A 13978-nucleotide genomic window follows, 5' to 3' on the forward strand; every position below is an offset into this window, starting at 1 on the left:
AAAAATTTAGTGTCAGAAGAGGAATTAGACAGGGCTGTGTTTTGGCTCCTCTCCTATTTATTTTATTTATTAATGAAATTGATGTCATTTTAAAAAAAGTTAATGCTGATGCCCCTCAGCTCAACGGTGTACCAGTGCCGGTGCTATTATACGCCGATGACGCTGTTTTATTATCTAGGACCCCGGTGGGACTACAGCGATTAATGGACAGTTTTTCCTCTTTTATTAAAGATAGAAAACTGGTAATTAATAGAGGGAAGACTTACACCATGACCTGTGGAGCTAAAGCTAAAGTTTTAAATACTTGTTTTGTAGATAAAGAGAAGGTGCAACAGGTGGAAAAATTGTGTTACCTAGGTATTACTTTTTCTAATGATAGGAAATGGAAAAATGAATTTACTGATATCCGGAATAAAATGGCAAAAAATGCCCATGGCATTTACAGATTTGCTGCTAAGGTAGGGGATCGTCGCTCCAGGGATATGCTTAAGATTTACCAGGCAAGATGTGCTACTATAGCTCTGTATGAGGCAGGAGTGTGGGGCCACAGCTGTGTCTCAGAACTACAGCTGGAGGAAAATTCTTTTTTAAAAAGGCTCCTTTGTTTGCCCATGTCAGCTTCGACTGAATTAATTCACCGAGAGCTAGCAGTCAATCACTTAGCTGATCTATTATGCCTTAGGCCTTTGATGACCTGGTGGTCTATTTGGCTAGAGGAGGATAAGCAATTTAGTAGATCTATCGTTGAGGATTGTCTACGCCTGGACAAGTACCAAAACATTCCCTGGTTAAAATATGTTGTTGCTTGTTTTTCAGCTATTTTTAATCTCAATCTTTTAGCTGATCCCTGTGCAGCATCTATGATCTCCAAATCCAAATGAAAAATATTTTCTTGACATTTATGGGGAGAAAGCGGGCAATTGCAGCCGGATCTCTGTCTACTGTTATTTTCTATAATAGGTATATTACAGTGGAAGGTTTCCCTTCGTATTTAACCTTGGTAACCAGGAACTCTCACAAATTTGTACTAACTAGGCTCCGATTCGGAATGGCCCACTATTTGGTAGCCCATCCTAATATCAAGAATCACCCGAACGGGCCTTGCAGGTGTGATGATATATCAACCCAGAGCACTGTACACTTTCTGTTGTTTTGCAAACTGTATACGCACTTTCGTATTGCTTTTCTGAAACCTATATTTGTTAAATACGGAGTAAGAACAGTTACAAATGCTATGACTTTAATTTTTAACTTGGAATCGGCAGACATCTGTTTTTATAGGTGAACAGTCAAAATATCGAGTCCAAAATATCGATTGGACATAATATCGAGTTTTAAATATAGATTGGACAAAATATCGAATGGACAGAATATAGATATCAAAAATATCGTTTTTAAGGTAAGTAATGTAATATCGAATGTTAAAAATATAGAAAGTTAAAATATCGAAGTATATAATATAGATTATTAAAAATATCGATTTTTTAATAATATCGAATTTTTTGTAGTGTTTTTTATGTTATAATAGGTGTGAAAAGTGTGTATTTATGTTAGAATTAAATTTTATTATTGATTTTTGTATTTTTCTTTTTTGCGTAATTTAATTCTGTAGCGGGTTGTGGGTTTATAGGGGAATAGGGTGGGAAGTAATTTAATTATAATTAATGAATTATGTAAATTTATTTATTGGTATTAATTTATAACTAATAGTTAATTAATTTATATTTGGTAATTAATTATATTTTAATTGGTAATTAATTTTAATTAATTGATTAATTGATAATTATGTTGATTTACCAAATTTATTTTCTGTAGCGGGTTGTTGGTTTATAGGGGAATAGGGTGGGAAGTAATTTATTTATAATTAATTAAATAATTAAATTAATTTAATTGTATTTAATTCTAATTGATTGTAAATTAATTTTTAATTATTAAATTATTAATAGTTAATTAGTAATTAATTTGTATTATTAGGTAACTAATTGTAATAATTAATGTTAATTAGTAATTGTAATTGATTAATTATTATATTATATTAAATTGGTAATTACTTTTAAATAATTTTTTATAGATATTAATTTAAAAAAATTACAATAATATATGAAGTATTTACTTTCCCTAATGTTGCATTCTCTGGAGTGGGAATATTAATTTGTACTCTAACCAACGCTTTCCCTACTGTTGCACTCACTGGAGTGGGAATAGTAATTTTTACCCCTATGCTATCCAACGTTTTCCCTACTGTTGCACTCTTTGGAGTGGGAATAGTAATTTTGACCCCTACGCTATCCAATGCTTTCCCTACTGTTGCACTCTTTGGAGTGGGAATAGTAATTTTTACCTCTACGCTATCCAACACTTTCCCTACTGTTGCACTCTTTGGAGTGGGAATAGTAATTTTTACCCCTACGCTATCCAACGCTTTCCCTACTGTTGCACTCACTGGAGTGGGAATAGTAATTTTAACCAATACCTTATCCAACGCTTTCCCTACTGTTGCACCCACTGGAGTGGGAATAGTCATTTTAAGCCCTACGCTATCCAACGCTTTCCCTACTGTTGCACCCACTGGAGTGGGAATAGTAAATTTTACAACTACGCTATCCAATGCTTTCCCTACTGTTGCACCCACTGGAGTGGGAATAGTAAATTTTACCTCTACGCTATCCAACGATTTCCCTACTGTTGCACCCACTGGAGTGGGAATAGTAATTTTAACCCCTACGCTATCCAACGCTTTCCCTACTGTTGCACCCACTGGAGTGGGAATAGTAATTTTTACTTCTACGCTATCCAACGCTTTCCCTACTGTTGCCCTCTTTGGAGTGGGAATAGTAATTTTTACCCTACGCTATCCAACACTTTCCCTACTGTTGTACCCACTGGAGTGGGAATAGTAATTTTAACCCCTATGCTATCCAACACTTTCCCTACTGTTGCACTCTTTGGAGTGGGAATAGTAATTTTAACTCCTACGCTATCCAACACTTTCCCTACTGTTGCACTCTTTGGAGTGGAAATAGTAATTTGTACCCCTACGCTATCCAACGCTTTCCCTACTGTTGCACTCCTTGGAGTTGGAATAGTAATTTTTACCCCTACGCTATCCAACGCTTTCCCTACTGTTGCACTCCTTGGAGTTGGAATAGTAAATTTTACCCCTACGCTATCCAACGCTTTCCCTACAGTTGCACCCACTGGAGTGGGAATAGTAATTTTTACCCCTACGCTATCCAACGCTTTCCCTACTGTTGCACCCACTGGAGTGGGAATAGTAATTTTAACCCCTACGCTATCCAACGCTTTACCTACGATTGCACTCTTTGGAGTGGGAATAGTAATTTTAACACTTCTGTTATTGTACGGTAATAATATTGGATATTATTTAATTATTTTATGTTACTATATATATAGGTTTTAACAATTGTCATTTAATTTTTTTTATAACTTTTATTAATTATTTAATTATTATAAGTTAATTTAAGTATTTTTAAGTGTATTTAAGTAATTAATTTTTAATATTAATTTAATTTAACATTGTTTTTAATAAAGTCGGTATTTTTATAAACTATATTTTAGTAAATGATATTTTATACTCGATATTTTTGTACTTACCTGTTTGTAGATACAAACTCGATATTCTGGCTGTCGATATTTTTACATGATATTTTTGATAGTCAATATTCTGTCCCTCGATATTATGTCAGTAATCCGTTTTTATACTGCGACGTTCTTAAACAAGTGCATCAACGCTAGGAAAAGCTTGATTTTTTAATACTATGGATTAATTGGTTAGATATGTCTTTCTTTTTATTGTAAATTACTACGTCATATTTGATATGATGTTATGAAATATGTATTAATAGTTTTAGCACTTTTTAACATGTGTATTCTGTTTGTGCTTTTATGGTCATCTATTTGAACCGAATAAATCTTCATGAAATGAATGACTCTTGAGAGGACAACATTCAATTTCCAAGGAGGAGAAGGTCTCCTGATCAAAGGAAAAACCTTTTAATTCCCTCTAAGAGGTACTTAATGCCTAGCTATTTCAAAAAGACGAGATTCAAGGTTCTAAAAACAGCATATATGGTATGGAGATTAAATAAACGTCAAATAGGAATCTCGAATATCACACTATATACAGCTTTTGATGCCTCACACATCGTGCCAGTTATTTGGCAAGATAATATGATGGCTAGATGGCTGGTGAAGGGTATTTGCTGGCTCAGTGATTTAATGTCCCATGGGATTCTTTTATCTTTTAAGGATTTACAGGATACATTTAAGCTGTCTAGCTTTGATTACTTTAAGTATTTGCAAATCCATAGCTATATCAATAAATTGAAATCCTCCTTAGACAGAATCCCTATTATTGACTGTTTGTATAAAAAAACCTCAATTGGCCTGTACTATAAATTGTTGCTGGAAGCTTGTCCTGACGATTTGGAGCTGACTCAAAGAAAATGGGCGATTAAATTGGAAGTAGAATCAGTAAACTTAGAGGAATCAATTAAATTAGGCAATCAAATCTTAATTATGGGACGCTCTAAATCACAATATTATATGGCAATATTCAATCTTTATTACACTCCCAATAAAATCGCGAAGTGACAGACTGCAGTAGGAGCATCTTGTAGCAGATGCAGGGGTTTTGCTGCGGATGAAATACAGATGTTTTTTTATGTCCAAAACTGAGGGATCTGTTTATCTCTATTGAAAAATTTCTCTCCATCGTGCTGCAGTCGGCAGTTCTCATATCGGGGGAATTAGTTTTGATAGGGGTAACCTCTGACGATATGCCTATAGAAAGAAAACAATTTTGATTTATCTGTATGGCGGTTGTTCGGTCTTGTATTACTCGAGAATGGATTAGTAGCACACCCCCTTCATTCAAGACCTGGTGGGCCATATTATTTGCTAAATACAATCTTGAGATGGCTATATATAAGACTAAGGGGAGGAAAAAGAAGGACATGGGCTTGAAAATTTGGACACCATTAAATACCTGGATTAATGGATAAAAATATATTCATCCTATTTTGTGGCTGTTTGTAATATGGATACTGTAAACTATAAACTATATTTGTGAAATTTTCTTCTTTTCTTTTCTCTCTTTCATCTCTTTTTCTCGATAATAATCCACTTGTGTATATCTCTTTGTTTTTCCGTTTGGTTGTATACTATGGTATAATGTAATAATCCGTTTCTTGTACTCGCCTGTATTAAAATATAAAATGCCTAATAAAAAAAGTTTTTTAAAAAAAGAGGTCCTTAATAACAGGTACTCTGGGAAAAAAAAGAGATTTGCCATAGACATTTTCTACAAATAGCAATATGTACCTTTACAGAGGAGACTGAAGGCCTGACCTGGCCAAATAAAGAAGATATAGCAGCACCACTTCTTGATCGGTAGTAGGATCGAAGTTCTTCTGTGTGCACCAAATGAAAATTCTCTTCCACTACAAGGTGTAAGAAGTTCTTATAGATGGTTGTTTAGCTTCCTTTAGAACGAATGTTCAAGTGTACATATTGGAAGACTTTAGGAGTCAGTAAACCAAAGTCAACGAGGCAAAGTTTGGTTGAAGAATATTCCCTGAACTTGTGAGAAAGATTTGGTCTGCATGTACACCTTCTATGTGGGATCTCCGACAAGTGAAGATCGGTGAACCGCCTTTGCTGGGGCCACCCAGGTGCTATTAGGCCCATGCTGGCCATTGAGTAGGACAGTTTTGAATCAGAGGAAAATTGTATAGAAACTTTCCAGATTAGACAATCCAGAATGCGTTTATCTCTGGTTAGTCGTACCTGAAGACAAAATCTGGGTATTGTTTTTGTCTGCATTTGCGAAAAGACCTCACTGAAGAAAACCCCCAGTCACAGACGATGTTGTGGTGCACATGGGAGGTTTAGAATTCTCTTGCAGTTTTCTTGAAAGACCTGTTTGAGCAATTTTACTTGTGCATTTAGATCACCTGTGAGGAAATGGGCTAATCCTCAGGTTACTGGCTAAGAGCCACTAGCAGATTGACTGATTCATGTGACTGTACTCTGGACTGTGTTCCCTCTTGATTGTTCGAGTAGCGCATTGTTTTCATATGGTCTATTTGAACAAGAAGAGAATCTGTCCTTAAGTCAGGATGGGATGTCTTAAGAGCGAGATGTACGGCTCCAATTTCATAGAAGATTGATGTGGCATGTGTTGCGAACTTGCGAGCCATTCACCTGAACTCCAGGACGTTTTGATGGGGTGACGCTATTCCATAGATCCTGCTGAGACCTGACGTGGCAGAATTTAACTGAAACACTGCTACCTTGCAAGTTCTCAAGGGGAAAGGAGTTTGTGAGACAGACACAGAAATACCGGCTTCCAGTGATGTGACGTTTGGGGTACTGGACTCTGGGCTGAGGACAGGACATAGCAAAGTCTGATGTGCTGGACTCTGGGTTTCAAGAAGGAAGTAACACAGGGATTTATGGACAGCATTAGACAATTCACACGAAGCAGCGTGAGTGTCTGCAATAAGAGAATATCTTATTAACGTACAGTGATGTCAAGAATTATTCATATAAAATCAGCATGTATAACAGCATTACATACACTAAAACCTTTAGTTGACTCTTATATTGAGATGTCTCTTTCTGGACTGCTTTCTGTTCCTAATAATAAAGTAATCACTTTTAGATAATAACTGTTATCCAGCTCATAACAGCTGTGCACAAAGAACGAACAACTTATCACATATTAAAACTGCTTTTCAGATTGCTCCAGTGATTATCTAACTAGAACAGTTCTTGGCAGTGCAAATCTCTAGTCTTTTTAAGAGAACTACGTCTTTCTCTACGGAATAAGGATGCACTGTATAGATACCTTTAAATAGTTTGTAGTTTGTCACAATTGTCTTCAAACATTAATATGCCTGAACTTCACAGTCTTTCTAGACGATGCTGCTGTTACCTAGAACTGTTATTGGAGAAGTGGATAAGTGTGGCTCAATGGTTAGAGCGGCAGACCCTGATGCAGAGGTCTAGCCCGGGACCAGGGTTCAATTCCCCGCCTCGGCGGGTCCTGGGCTCAAAAATTCCACGGACCTGATAATCCTCGCCTCGGTGCCTATTCCAATCATGGAGTCCCACTCTGCAACTCTGGGCAATAGCTTGCTTAATCTCCACAACGGCCCCCACAACGCTAAGGATGCCTGGCCTCCACCTTGGGGGTGCCCAGGAGTGGACGCCTCACAGGGAAAGCCAGGATGGGTTCCACAGCGGTGTTCGTACAAGCGCCTTGAGACCCTTGTGGGTGAATAGTGCGCTATACAAGTATCAATTAACATTACAATTTACATTATTAACCTAGTCTTTTGCAAAATTCAGAAAAGCAGGAAATAAATGAAAAAGAGTTCCCCTTCATATCATGCTCTTCTTTTCCAAGACCTACAGGGCATGCCAGAAATGCTGAAGAGAGCATCAGAGTCTGGTCTGCAGGTGCCCTGGGGATCCAGAAGGAAGGACTGCTTAGCTGGAGTCATGCGAGTAGAAGGTAGGAACAAGGATGCGAAGCAGTAACTAGAAACAGAGTGCAGCTTTAAATAGACACAGATGTGCACGTATTTTCCTATCAGTTGAGCCACACATTGAGAAGGAGCAATTATAAAAACAAATTAGATGGCGCATGTTTGGAATACTTTACATGGGGGCACATTGATCATTAGGCTAATAATTAGTTGCACGTGTCTAACTGTGACAGTTAAATGGCTGACTGCATGTGTCTTGATTTAAACTACGTTCCAGATGGTGCTTATTCATTACATGAACAACAAGCATTGCAATTGCAAAGTCAATACATGAGCAACAATAATTGCCAATTGCAAACCAAATACTGAATGACTACAAGGATTATCATGAATTAGTGCTTAAATCAATGAATCATACATAATGGCATATTCATTTGATAACACCATGTGGCTGAACATTACCCATGACAGCAGGAAATCTCCTTATAAGACCCTGTCCCTTGCATCTCAAGATGTTCTATATGTGCATCCCAACCAAGCAGACAGGCATGGCACCTGTCCCAATTGTCTGAGTTGGGACTTCTTGATGGAAGTGCACCCCACATAGAAGGTTCTGCACTTAGCACCTCAACTGAGTATACTAGTCCCCACGAGGAGACAAGGTAAGTCTGTCCTCCAATCTTTTGGAATGAATATCAGCACCAAGGGGCTCCTGCGTAGGCAAGTACATAGAATCAAGAAGATGGAAGTTGTCATTAAACTCAGAAGAGATGAAATCGGCCTTGTAGTAGAATGAACCAAGATAGTGACACTTCAGAGAGATAAATAACAGTTCCTCCTCCAAAGGAAAAACCTTTGCCTTTAGTATCTTCATTTACAGGCATTGAATGGATTGTACAAGAGTTGATGTTGACGTTTTCTAATTGACATGGAAACATAGGTGATGCAGAGTAAAGACCGTCATCTGAATATGCCGCTGAGCGTGCTGTGAGTTTGAGGCTTTGATCAGCCAGTTATCTAGATTGGGGTAGATCTTCTACCTTCTGAGATAAAGCAGCATCTCCGCCCTGCAGGCCAAAAAAGTTCTTGGTGCCGGACTGTGCCAAATGGAAGGAGCTTAAATTGGTAGTGGTTGTTCCCTACAAAAGCCTCAGGAACTTCTAGGGTATCCTTGCATCTGAAGCTTCAGGTGCCATGAAGACCAATGTTGCATAACCAATTTTTCCGAAGAAGCTGAGGGTAGATTTGGTGTAACACTAGCATTCTGAATTTCTCTTTACATATTTGCTTTCCTGCGATCTAGAAAGGGTCTGAACTCGTACTTGAATCCTTTCTTTTTCACCACAAAGCGCAGTGGGAATAAATTTCCATTCCTTTTTGAGGAGAATGAACCTTTTTCACAGCATGCTTCTGAAAAAGAATCTTGACCTCCTGCTGAAGTCTTTCCAGATGACACTGATTCAACTTTTTGGCGGTATTGCTGGAAGAGGAACTTTGTACAGAGAGAATAGTCAATTTGCACAATACACAGTTGTCTTTTGAGATTGCCTCCAACTCTTCCAAGTTGTTTGAAATACTTCCAACCACAAAAGTGGGTAGCAAAAGAGGGGGAAGAGAATAGTCACAGTTTGCCACCTATGGGAGGTTTCCTGTGCCAGAAGCTGATTACTGCCTTTACACGGTAACTGATGCCTTTGTTGTTGCTACAGCTGTTTTTATTGTTGATCTGAGGCGCTAGAATCCTCAGTGGGAAGTAGCAACCGTCATAGGACTTGTAACCAAGCTTCTTGTATTCTTTCCTTTTTTCTAAGCCTGCAGCCTTTAGTGTTTCCATCTTTATATTCATGTAACTCATTTCTTCATCTGTATGACAACCAAAGTATTTTAGAAAAACTGAGATTTATTATCCTATCATAAATTCCAAAAAACAGAAATGAAAGGGAACCATGAATGGACCAGCTCTTGTGTGTCAGAGCTCTTTCCAAGCTTTACCCAAAATTCGATAGACAAAGACAGGTTCTGCTGTTTGGAATTATGAAAAAATTATCACAGTTCATGAGAGAAGTTGTAGAAGTCTTTTCAGTAAACGTTTTAACTGAAGTACTTCTGAAAAGCTCAAATTTAGCATGAACAAACCAAAGACAATTTAGCATGAAGAAACTCAAGCCAACATAATTCACAATTAATTGTTACAGTGTTGCTTTCTGAAGGTTAATTTAAATAATGAAAATTAATATAACCTAAAACATCTGGAGACTGCTTTACATGCGTTGGTTTTTTTAAAAGAAAATACATTGAATTGGCCAATATAGCCTTTAATAGACCTCTAAATTGCTTTAAACAAGATTTGTCTTTTCTATAGAAAAAATCATAGAAAATGATTTATCTTTTTGAGAGTGGTCTGGGATCCTGCGCCTAGATAGGGCGATATATTGCTTATCATTCTCAATGGAGGTCCATTGAAGGAGAAAAATATATTCCTACATGCTGCATATGGATGGAGATATGCTTATGTTTATGAATATCAAAGAACATTCCAGCTAGAAAACTGCTATACATTAGCACACTCCGAAAGATCTGTTGGAGCTAACTTTACATACAGAAATCCTTTCCCTGCTTTTACCATTCTATTGTATGTATTTAAACACGTTACTGATCTCTGGCACTAATCTCCCCTCCCCCCAGTACAGATTACCTTGTCCTTGGCCTGAATGGGGAGATACAGCTTAAACTCCGAAGGGAGTTCGTCCTCCGAGTAGAGTCTGTCTGAAAAGTATACCCTTCGGATCCGACAATTGGCATGGATCTGAGAAGGAAAAGGAAAGTTGAGAATGTTATTAGTATCCACTACCAACAAGTTAAGAGCCAATATATTTTTGCACTGACTATTAGTAGCCCAATCTCTTTCTATTAAATGTCATAAAAACATCATCTCCCTTAGTAAACTTTTGGGACCTAGATAACCAATCAGAATGCTTCCTTAGTCGGGTATAACTACCATTACAAGCCGGCTCAGGGCGCCTCCCACGGCTTGCAGCTCCCAGTCTATCTGGTGGATTGATGTGGGCAGGGCCTTGCACCGCTCAAGTACTTTTTTCTGTTTTCACTTGTGAAGGCATTGGTGATTCCATTACTCACCTCTAACGGAAAGTGGCTTCTCAGATAGGTAGCACACCCACCGCTTCTCTCCTGGTCCTGATGATTAAATTGAAACAGGTTTACCTTTGAGGTTACGGGACGACAGATATGTACCTTTCCTTGCTATGGGTACAGTAAGGCTGAACACTAAAGAGCTGGAAAAAAATACCAGTTTTTTCTCCTCCAAGTGTCTGGCAACAGGCCTTATTTGATTCCCTCAGTAAGGAAAGAGGGGTAGCTGTGATGCCATAACTTCAAAGGGAGAGCAGTTCTTCTACTCCAAGGCCCAGGAGAAAAAACATGACAGAACCACTGCTGGTTTTGTTGCTTAAATTCACAGCTCCTCTTTTTTGGAGCAGGGCTGGAGGTCTAATAGCCTTATTGCCATTACCTGAGCTACAATTACTTTTCATTTCAAGCTATCTGCATTCAACCCAATGCAATGGTTGAAAATACGAATTCGCTCAGACAGTTATTGTATCCTACAATAACATTAATGATAATACGAGAGAGGAAAAGTTAATTACCTGTAATCCTAGTTCTCAATCAGAGGGCTCTCCACTGCGCCTAGATAGGGCGATGTATTGCTTATCATTCTCAATGGAGGTCCATTGAAGGAGAAATATATATTCCTGGATGCTGCATATGGATGGAGATATGCTTATGTTCATGAGTATCAAAGTACATTCCAGCTAGAAAACTGCTATACATTAGCACACTCTGAAAGATCTGTTGGAGCTAACTTTACATACAGAAATCCTTTCCCTGCTTTTACCATTCTATTGTATGTTTTTAAACACGTTACTGATCTCTGCCACTAATCTCCCCTCCCCCAGTACAGATTACCTTATCTTTGGCCTGAATGGGGAGATACAGCTTAAACTCCGAAGGGAGTTCGTCCTCCAAGTAGAGTCTGTCTGAAAAGTATACCCTTCGGATCCGACAATTGGCATATCAAATATCAAAAGTAATATCAAAGAGCACACTTTACAAAGTATACATATGTAAACTTTTCTTTTAGAAAGCCAATATGTAAAAAACAAAAATTTTTAACAGCCTGTAGCAGATTGCAGTGGTCAATTTGCTTACTTTTTTTTCAAAACACAATTTGAAACAGTTCCTAAATTAATAAAAGTGACAAGAGAACATTTAGCAACCTTTTTTTTTTAAAAAAGAAATCAGTGAGAGAAAAGCAGGGCAATGTAGCTAAATAGGATGCAGCTTCGAGAGGGTGAGAAAAGGACACTGCTCCTTTATGGAAGCACACTCACCAGTATCCCATCATGCCATGTCAGTGGCACGTGCTCTATATTTGTACTCCTGTCAGAAAGGCCATACGTATTTAATTTTTGAGTTGGTGAGAGGGGAGTGTTGCCTAGGATTTAAAATGATTTTTTTTTAAGGAGAACTATGCTTACAAATAACCATGTTTTCTCTCTCCTTCAGAGGATCTCCACTGATCGCCATAAGCAATGAACAGAGTAAAGGTTATCCCTTAAAAAATGGCTGAAGAGAAGAGACAAAGAAAAATGTCTTAAATTCTTTTTCCACACAGATTTGAAAGAGAGGGGCCGATTTCTAATGGAGGTGTGTCCCACTTGAGCATCAGCAATAGAGTCAGACAGTATTGTCTAGTGAATGCATAGACTGACTGCCATGTCGTTTTATTTCTCCAAATGTCCACTTATGGAATATTTTTTTAGCAATGGAGTAGTAGAAGCTTTGCTTTTCTTTTCTTGTGAAGAGACCATAGGTCAACTTGGCTTTCTGATAACAGAGTAAAATACAGGATACACCTATTTGAAAAGACTCTGAATTCATAAACAACTGTTTACATGTATATATATCTCTTTTGTTTTGTCTAGATAAAATGGAAGAGACTTTAAGGATGCAGTGGAAGAATTTTGACAAAAAGGTTGGAAGCGATAAAGACTGATTAACAACATGGAAGTCCAAAATTACTTAGAAAGGAAACTCAGATGCGTCCTCTTGACTACAGTATTCCAATTGAATATTGTGCAAAGCTCAAGGGAACATACAGTCCGGATTTCGATAACCCTACAGACATGACTGCAACAAGAAAAACACTTTTTTTTACAATATACCATTAAGGGACATGTTTAGGATAGGTTCAAAGGGGGGACCTGTGAGATTTAAGAAGACCACATTAAGGGCCCCATTAGAATAGCGGGCGGAAAACCACCCCGACCGCCATGGAGGCGGGAAACAACCGCCCGCCAGGACGGTGGATAAACTGGCGGTCAAATTAGGAACAACAGGCAAAAAAGACCGACCGCGGCGGTAGCAGGTTAACAAAAACCGCCCAACGCGGGCAGTGACGTCCATAAACCTACACTGGCAGTCGGAAACGCAGCGGAAAAGCTACATCCCACCGCAAGCAAAGCGGAGACACCGCACTGGAAATGAGTTTCTCCAGTATTAGGGGTGTCTTTCATAGATTCACATGCTTGAATATTCCCTGTCGTCGAAGTGGGAGTCCCACGGTACATAAAATAGCAGTAATATATGCATGTATACATGAGAAATATCATAAATAAAAATATACATACATATAATGCAATAGAAACGTAAACTTAAAAAAGTACCATAGAACAGAATAGGCCCATTGAAAAGCCCAAGGGAGAATTCACTTTAGTAACATATTAGAGTCATTATGTGTTGGTCCACATTCCAGCCAATCAGGCTGTAGCCTCCTCTAGAACCTTCTCCTCAGAAGCCCAAGTCCTCAGATTTTCTACCGCACGTCGTGTGAAGGGAGTCTCCCTGAGCTCTGCTCAGTTTTTCACCAGTTCTAGCTGTTTTCTCTTCAGAAATGTCTTCTACAAAGAAAACTCTTTTCAAGGCTTGTCCATCCTGTGGTAAATTGCGCCTTTTTCATGAGGACCCACACACTAAGTGTATTTACTGTCTTTACCCGGATCATAATGCCTCTACCTGCAAGTTCTGTCGCACTTTTCCCCCTAAGACATTGAGGGATAGAGAGGCCCGTCTCCTTCTGTGGCTACAGAAGTTGAGATCATCTGAAAATGTGGTTTCTGATACTGAGAGTCTGTCATTTGGACTTTCAAAATCCTCTCAGAAGCGTGGGTCTGAGACTAAGGTACCATCTCCTTTTCTTAAGAAGAGTAGAATGTTGGGTTCCTTCAAGGATGTCTCCCCACAGGATTTGCTTCAGGGCGCGCCTACGGGACCTGGCTCTCTGGCGTCTAGACCCAAAGCTATGCCCTCCTCTTCAAAAACGGGCATTGGCTCGTCGACGGGCTCGTCGACGCGTCCGTCGACGTCTTCAGCAACGACGAAGTCAG

The 13978-nt window shown here is 38.6% G+C and overlaps 1 protein-coding gene across 1 annotated transcript in view; it reads right to left on the minus strand.

The window, feature by feature from the left end:
- The window catches only part of CFAP20 (cilia and flagella associated protein 20), a 524034-nt gene that overhangs the window by 63481 nt on the left and 446575 nt on the right, over positions 1-13978 (minus strand). Inside the window, exon 5 of the mRNA XM_086946428.1 lies at positions 10210-10320. Coding sequence (XP_086802554.1) covers positions 10210-10320 — 111 coding nt within the window. The remainder of the gene's footprint in view (positions 1-10209; positions 10321-13978) is intronic.

The sequence above is a fragment of the Lissotriton vulgaris genome, chromosome 12 (assembly GCF_964263255.1).
Source record: "Lissotriton vulgaris chromosome 12, aLisVul1.2, whole genome shotgun sequence".
In the NCBI taxonomy this organism is placed as follows: domain Eukaryota; kingdom Metazoa; phylum Chordata; class Amphibia; order Caudata; family Salamandridae; genus Lissotriton; species Lissotriton vulgaris.